Genomic DNA, 8,060 nt, shown 5'->3' with positions numbered 1-8,060 from the left:
ACCGGAAAACCGGTGAACCGGTCTGCAGTCCGGTCTGGTTCACTAGCTGAACCGGGGGAGAACCGAACCGGTAAAAAACCGGTTAAACCGGTCAGAACCGGTACAGAACCGGGGTAAACCCGGTTTGGCGGGTTACCCGGTTCCCTTTTTTTTGCCTGATATTATAACCTAAACGACGTCGTTTTTATTAAAAAAAAAAAATTTCCTTCCTTCCTTTCTCAGTTTCTCCTCTGCCGCCGAGTCCCATTATGTGATTTCCCCTGAATCTCTATTCTCTACACTCGTTTCTTCGGTTCTTCACTTCTTCCAGCTCCCCGACCATCGCACCGCAGCAGCTCGCCTCCGGCCTCCCTCGTTGAAACCAAATCGCCTCCTCCAAGATCCCTGCTCGCTAGAGTCACTGACGGCACGACGGTCTCCGAGACTCCGACACACCTCCGAGGCTCCAAAATCCCAGAGTAATCGCAAGTCGGATCTCCGGTCTCCCTCAACCTCATCGCAAGTCTGATCTCCGGTCTCCCTCAACCATCTGAGCTCGCAACTCGCAAGTCTCCTCTTCTTGAAACGGTTAGAATGAGTTCCAATACTGCCTCCCCCGTTCCTCTTTATGCTCTAAACCCCTAAACCCCTGAAATTCTAATCCTATTTCCTAATTCGTCTGTCTCTCACTCTCTCCAAGCTTTTTGGCATACGCATCCTGCTGCTCGTGAGTAGTGAGAGTGACCTCGTCTCCTTGCCGCCGCTGTCATTCCCGGTTCCTCAAGGCTAATATTTTCCGGTTCCTCATTCCGCCGCTGTCATTTTGGTTTGTAATTTATTATTGAATGAATTTTGCTGTTTTACTGAGATTACTGATTATATCGTGAATGAGTCTTGCTGAATGAGTCTTGCTGTGATTATATCCGTATATTGTGAATTCGTGATAATGATGTTATTTATGGGTTTGCCGCCGCTGTCATTCCCGGTTCCTCAAGGCTAATATATGTTCTTTATATGGGTTTGCAATGTTGATGTTTAATTGTTTATTGACTTATTCTGTTATTCAGGCATGTGATGCTTACTAGCTTTAAATGTCATAGGGTCTCCAGCCAGCAGCTTCGTTGTTTTACTAGTTTTGTTATGAATTAGATTTTTATTCAGCGATGTGATGCTTACTAGCTGTGTGCCTGCTTACTAGCTGTATGCCTGTATCAAAATATAACACTTTTGAGTTGATTTTTTATTCAGCCTTATAAGAGTGAAAGATTTTGCAAAAGTGTCAAAAACTAATCACTAATAAGCTGAATTATGTTTTCCTGAATGTCAATGTCATTGCATATATGCCATCTTAGTACATCTGTTTCTGGATTAAATTGATTTTATATGGATTTTGTTTTCTTTTCAAGAGGTAGCAGTGATGGATATTTCAAATAATCAAAGTTCTGGAAATGATAATGTCACTCCTAATACTCAATCTTCCACTCCCAACACTGAAACTTCCAATCCTCCTACACCAATTTCTTCATTGCGTGCAAAAACTGATCCTGCATGGGCACATGTTGCTTATAAGAAAGAAGGGACACAAAATGTATACACCTGCCTTTTTTGTGGTAATAGTTATAGAGGTGGTGGAATAAATAGGATGAAGCAACACCTTGCTGGTATCACTGGTCAAATATCTTCTTGTAAAAAAGTTTCGCATGATGTACGTCATAGAATGACAGAATCTTTGAAAGAGTGTTCAAAGAAAAAAGCCATTGAAAATATAGAAGAGGAAATTGAAGATACTCATGTTGATTCACCAATTATCATGAGTAGTGCAAAAAAGAGAAAATCTATAGGGAGTATGGATAATTATTTTGCTCCTCGCACAACCCCTGATTCTCAACCGGGTATTAAAAGTGCATTAGCAACCAAAGAAGCGAAACACAGTGTAAAAATGTTGATTGCTGAGTGGGCCATTGTGAATTGCATTCCATTTAAAGCATTTGATTGCCCGTTATTTCAAAAAGCTGTAGATGGTATTGCTTCAATTGGGCCTGGGTTTAAAGCTCCTAGTGCTTATGATTTCAAAACCAATTTGCTGAGTGATTGGAGAAAAGAATGTCAGTTACTAATTGATAGCCATCGAGCTAAATGGAAAAACAATGGCTGCACACTCATGGCTGATGGATGGACCGATGTGAGGCAACGTACTTTGATAAATTTCTTAGTGTATTCTACACACGGAATGGTGTTTGTGAAGTCTGTTGATGCTTCAGATTTAGTCAAAGATGCCAAACTCTATTTACTCTATTCTGTGAAGTCATTGAGTGGATTGGTCCTAAGAATATTGTCCATGTAGTAACTGACAATGCAGCTAACTATGTAGCATGTGGCAGGTTGATTAAAGAAAAGTATAAAAATATTTATTGGTCACCTTGTGCTGCTCATTGTCTGAATCTTATATTAAAAGACTTTTCCAGCATGCCAAATGTGTCAGACCTCGCATCAAAGGCATCCAAGGTAACTATCTTTGCATATAATCATATGGTTTTCTTATCATGGTTGAGGAGGAGACCGAGTTGGAAAGAAATAGTGCGTCCTGGTGCCACAAGATTTGCTACGACATTTATTACATTGCACAGCATATATATGCATAAAAATGACTTGCAGGCTCTGGTTGTTGATAAGCATTTTGTGGACCATAGATTATCAAAGACTGAGGCAGGGAAAAATTTTAGTGCAATCATTTTAGATAACCGGTTTTGGAATGACTGTTATCAAGTTGTGAAGATTGTATCTCCTCTCATCAAATTATTGAGAATTGTGGACTCAGATGAGAAGCCTTCATTGCCTTACGTTTATGAGGGGATGAGAAGGGCAAAAATAGCAATTAAGGAGATGTTTAAGAAGAACAAGGAATTGTATAAGCCTTACACAAGAATCATTCAAACTCGATGGGATAGACATCTGAAGACCAATCTTCATGCGGCATCGTATTTGTTGAATCCTGCAATTACATATGGTCCAGATTGTCCTAGCAAGTCAAAGTTAATGATGGCTTTGATTGATGTGGTTGAGTCTTACTCAGATGAAGATATTGATGGCTTCCTAGTGATGAAACAAGCGACTACTTATCGCGAAGGCAAGGAATCTTTTAGCAGGCCTTCATGTCAAAAAGCTGCTCAAAAACTAGACCCCTGTAAGTATTATTATTATTTATTGTATTCATGATTATTCACTAATTCTATATAGTATTGGATACTAATATATTTTATTATGTAGATGAATGGTGGACATATTATGGTTGTTCAGTTCCAGAATTGCAGCGTGTTGCAATGCGCATTCTTAGTCAAACTTCTGCTTCTTCTGGTTGTGAGAGGAATTGGAGCTTATTTGAAAGAATTCATACGAAAAGAAGAAACAGATTGGGACATAAAAGACTGAATGATTTGGTTTTCACCAATTATAATCTGCGATTGAAGCATAGGTAATCTTGGAAACAGTGAATAACTTTAGTTTTTTTTTTAATTGATTTATATTTATCTAATATTTTGTTTGTCATTAAAGGAGTACATTGAAGAAGAGCAAAAGTTATGATCCAATTGACTATGAAAACATTGATATGGTGGATTTTTGGGTGGCTGAAGAAGATCCCACTCCGGAGTTTGATGATAGAGATGTGGATACATTGGAAAACGTCCTTAACAATGACGGCACTGCTAATTCAACAACTCTTGAGAGTGCTAATGAAGGTTTATATATTTAATTAAGACTATTTTTATACCAATATATAGTTATTTGTATAATCTTTAATGTTGGTTACTGTCTTATATAGGTGATGAAGATATGAACATTGCTGACCCTCCACCTTTACAAGATGATGTTGTTGCTCCTGCTTTTCCTTGTCCAGCTATTGACATCTCAGCCCATGCAAATGATTTTAGTGATGATTTTGATTTTCCCTAGTTAAGATATACATTTCATTAATGTTTGCTTCGTACTATTAAATATTTAAACTACTACTTTTGTAGCTTCTCATCTTTTTTTAGTGATTATTATTTATGAATTTTGTTTTATTTTAATATTATGAATTAATTATATTATTTTAATATGACCGGTCCGACCCCGGTTCAACCTCGGTTCGACCAGTAACCCTTGACCCGCTATCTCGACCGGTTTGATGTCCGGTCCGGTTTTTTGTTCCTTGCAAAAAACATAAGCTTTACATGAACCAAGTTACAATTCTCCCAGACTTCCCACTTTCATTTGTCAATAAAGGATCTCCACGTCAACAATCTAAGCTTCAAAACCATAGCAACGTCGACCTGTAACACTTTGCATCATAACAAAGAGCCATTAGTAAACCTATCATAATTAAACAACAGCAAGGACGAGAAGGCTGATATGCTCCTTGGTCCTCCAAAACTTAGTATAAAAGTCTAGAGCCAGATTAAGGACATGCTTGAAACTAGAAAAGAGACACCTAATATTTATATATCCAAATGAAACTCTAGTCCTAGAATTTAAATCTATACCCTAAACTAAAATATCACTTTCTTCTATGCATAGAGGGAGCCGATAACATAGTCATTGAAAGGAAGTGTTCTGTAAAAAAGCCTGAGTCCTGGAAATGGTTAGCATGTACAGAAGTAGAATCTTGTGCTTGCTTCAGCTCTATCATCATCTAACTAGTCCTAAGAAGATTTGCGAATTTTGAAAGACAGAGTAAACACTTGAAATGTTAATCAACCTCAAGCAGCTATTGGGAAATATATCCAATGTGGAGAAGAAAAACTCAGTAGATAACAAGCTATAAGTTCTCATTTGCTTGCCTCATCATCTGGATTCATTATTCTATCTATCTCAGGATGTGGTTATATCATTTTCAGATGATATGAGACTGTCTTCAGTTGATTAACAAACATACATTAAAATACCTAATCCCACAGCTCGTCATCTAAAATATTACTCCCTCCGTTCCTTATTATAAGAGACATTTGATGCTTATTGCATGTTCCTATATATAAGAGACACTTAAAAGTTGTCTCTACTTTTTTGTGTTGATTTCCTATTTTATCCATATTTATTGTCTCCAACTCACACTCTCTCTCCCTCCTACTTCTTTTTCTTTTAATAATTTAATTGTTCTCTCTCATGCTCTCTCTCCTTATTAATGAGGGCATTTTTGGGAAAAAAATTATATTTTTTACACATTGATTGTTCTTAACTAATTTTAACTGCTTTTTTGATCAACGTAATTCGGTTATTTGTCTCTTATAATAAGGAACGGAGGGAGTAGCATTTAAATAAAACACAGTCAAAAGATTTGAAACAACTTAAAACAACCAATTCAACTCATGAAAGACTTGCCATTAAAGATCAGGATCAGTAACTTGGAAAACGAAATAAGACCTTGCAATGCCGATGAGTAACACGTCATATGGGAATCCTAAAGGTTAATCTTTTCTACCATTTACTTGCCTCAAAATAATCGCAGGTGTCTTCCCAAAAAACAAAGCACTCCATCAATTGCCTCTGGTTCCCCGAAGAAACTCCCAATAACGAGTTAGCATATGATCCTTCGGCTCCACATCATTCCACATCCCAGTACAAAATATCGCATATGCATCAGCTGCATACCTGATCGAAATAGACTTGACGTTAGTTAGGATAGCATCAATTAGATAAAACTAGGTGAAATATATGAAAAATAAGGGAGAAAGCCAGTGGCATCATCCAACTTACCTGCCAACACCATGCAGTTGGGGCACATGCGTCCAATTTTCTCCTAAATACTCTCGAGAAAAGCGTTTTAACTGTTCTGTCCTTTTGTGTTGCAAACCTAGACTTCTAATTTCCTCTTCTAATACATTAGAAGAAACTTGAATGCATGTTTGTGCATCCGGACACAGATCAAAAAAATTTGAAATAATTCCTTTAACCTGCATTACAAAACTCTTTTATGAGTAATTATAGTACCGGCATTATGTCCCCTAAACAAAAATATTCTTCATTACTATGCTTTGAAAATTACCTTTCATATAATTGAGATATTTATGATCTCATCGAGTCTAAAAGAGCCTTCATCTTTTTAGAAGATTTAAGGAAATGATAGTTTAACTGATATTAATTGAAATAGACTTATCACATATGAGCTTACATGTGTGAATTAAATATGTCCAAATTTAAATATCATAACACATGGAAACATCAATGACATTAAGATTCGAAGGAAAACACTAATCAAAATTAAATGGCAAAAAGGGGAGATGTGTAATTGTACCTGCTTTCCAGTGGTACAATTTAGCAGCATGCATATAGCCAACACCCTCCAAGGGTCATGAGCATGATTCTCTTGGATAAGAGGAGGCTCATATCGTGGGGGCTTCCAAGTGTTATCAGGAGCTTTTCTTTTGTAGGCATCCTTCTTTTTCTCATCAGCTCTAAGAGGTTTGGGTTTTGACCTTTTCTCACCCACACTCTTTTTCTTGTCCAAACCATTCTTCTTAGCTACACCCACGCGCTTTTTCTTAACCACACCCTTCGAAAGAGGAGGCATGTTGGCTTTGTAGTTATTATTAACAGGTATTAGCCTGGATGGTGCAGTACGGGTAGCAAATCCCGGCTTCCATGGATCAACTTTGCCTCTACAGATAGAAGAGCAATGATTCTTTATTTTCCTAAGAATATTGATATCTCAAAGAAGCAGAGAGACAAACGACTTGTACATACGTGAATGCGAAGCGGGCGAAGGGATTTGAGGGATCATCCACACTAAAATCCTCCATTTGCCTAGCAGCAGCAGAAAATCATGTTTAAGACAAAGAAAAACATTTTGACAAGAGAAGAGATGAGAGGGTACCTGAGGCGATTGGAAACTTCTCGAAGACGACGGTGTCTTCAACTCTCCCTCCTCGAAACTGAAAGGTTGACTGCGAGTTGTGAAATAGGGAGGCGGGATCCGGCCAAACATGAAGATGGGATTCGCGCCTCAAATTGGGAACATGGCCATCTCCCTTTTTCATAATTTTTCAAAAACTCTTTAAAAAAATTTAGACCGTTCGATTTCATACTCTTCTCCTGTTACTTTTCTTTTGCTTTTGCCCTTGAGGGAAAAAAAAGAATTATAACTCATTTTTAATTATTTAAAAAAATTTGATGAAATATGGGATAAAAAATAATTTTATTCTTATATTATTTCAAGGATATTTGAATTATTTAGACTTATTATCATTTCAAAATTTATTTAGATTTATTGATATTTTAGTATTTTTATTATTAGAATTACTTGTTCGAAAAAACCACTTTTGAGGTACCTATATTTTTATAAGTTTTTAATTTGATGCCTATGCATTTTTTTCTATTAACATTATTAATCCTTACATAAAAAGTAAAAACACTAATAGAACAATATTACAAGAACTAATATAGTTTAAAAAAAAGTAAAATTAAATGAGTTAATTAAGAAGAAACATATAGGTATCAAATCAAAAATTGAGAAAAAATTTAAGTTACCCCCATATGATTTTTCTTCACTTATTATTATCATTTTCATTATTATTATTATTTTAGTATGGATAGATCTAGATTTTCATATTACAATAGAGTGGAAATGTTGGAATATTGCAATTATATAGTTTTTTGTCCTGGCTTCCCTTCTGTGATTTAATTTCCTCATCTTCCTCTTCCTTGCCTCCTCTTTCCTCTTTTCTTTTTCATTCCCTCTTCTTATTTTACACCAGAATTTCAAAGCTAAATTTTAAGTTTTGAGTGTAATTTTTTAAATTACTTTTTCTGTATAATCCAATTAATCACCTTTATAATTTAATCTTTCTTGTTAAAAAGTAGAGTATGTCATTTTCACATAACTATGCTTTGAATTCTCTTTATCTTTAAAACGTGAAATCTTATCACTAATTTCTAAGGGTCCATTTGGATTGGCGGTGAAAAAGTAACTTATTTCTAATCTGACTTTTAAAAAAGTAAAATTAGATAAAATTTAAATTAGGTAAGGTGAATTATATTTAGATTAGAATTTTAAAAAGTTAGTTTATAAAAGTAAGACTGATAAAACATAGTTTAGATGATGATTGAAT

General features: G+C 35.8%; 3 protein-coding genes across 3 annotated transcripts; 2 read left to right on the top strand and 1 right to left on the bottom strand.

The window, feature by feature from the left end:
- The first annotated feature begins 1,396 nt into the window (after positions 1-1,396).
- Positions 1,397-2,323, top strand: LOC114733218 (uncharacterized). The gene has a single exon (XM_028920632.1). The coding sequence runs from the start codon at positions 1,397-1,399 to the stop codon at positions 2,321-2,323; it is 927 nt and encodes a 308-aa protein (XP_028776465.1).
- A 122-nt stretch (positions 2,324-2,445) lies between these two features.
- On the top strand, positions 2,446-3,930 carry LOC114733217 (uncharacterized). Its single transcript, XM_028920631.1, has 4 exons — positions 2,446-3,163; positions 3,247-3,451; positions 3,532-3,716; positions 3,800-3,930. Exons 1-4 carry the CDS (start codon positions 2,446-2,448, stop codon positions 3,928-3,930), a joined length of 1,239 nt encoding a protein of 412 aa, XP_028776464.1.
- Positions 3,931-4,069: 139 nt separating this feature from the next.
- On the bottom strand, positions 4,070-6,881 carry LOC114733216 (methyl-CpG-binding domain protein 4-like protein). The gene is made up of 6 exons (XM_028920630.1): positions 6,827-6,881; positions 6,697-6,756; positions 6,248-6,611; positions 5,710-5,906; positions 5,498-5,604; positions 4,070-4,167 (listed from the first exon to the last, which is right to left on the bottom strand). Exons 2-6 carry the CDS (start codon positions 6,750-6,752, stop codon positions 4,070-4,072), a joined length of 822 nt encoding a protein of 273 aa, XP_028776463.1. The 5' UTR covers positions 6,753-6,756; positions 6,827-6,881.
- Between the last annotated feature and the right edge of the window lie 1,179 nt (positions 6,882-8,060).

This window comes from Neltuma alba, unplaced genomic scaffold, assembly GCF_004799145.2.
Source record: "Neltuma alba isolate B1F8T4 unplaced genomic scaffold, ASM479914v2 tig00012988_pilon, whole genome shotgun sequence".
In the NCBI taxonomy this organism is placed as follows: domain Eukaryota; kingdom Viridiplantae; phylum Streptophyta; class Magnoliopsida; order Fabales; family Fabaceae; genus Neltuma; species Neltuma alba.
This window is presented reverse-complemented; position numbering and strand designations above follow the sequence as displayed.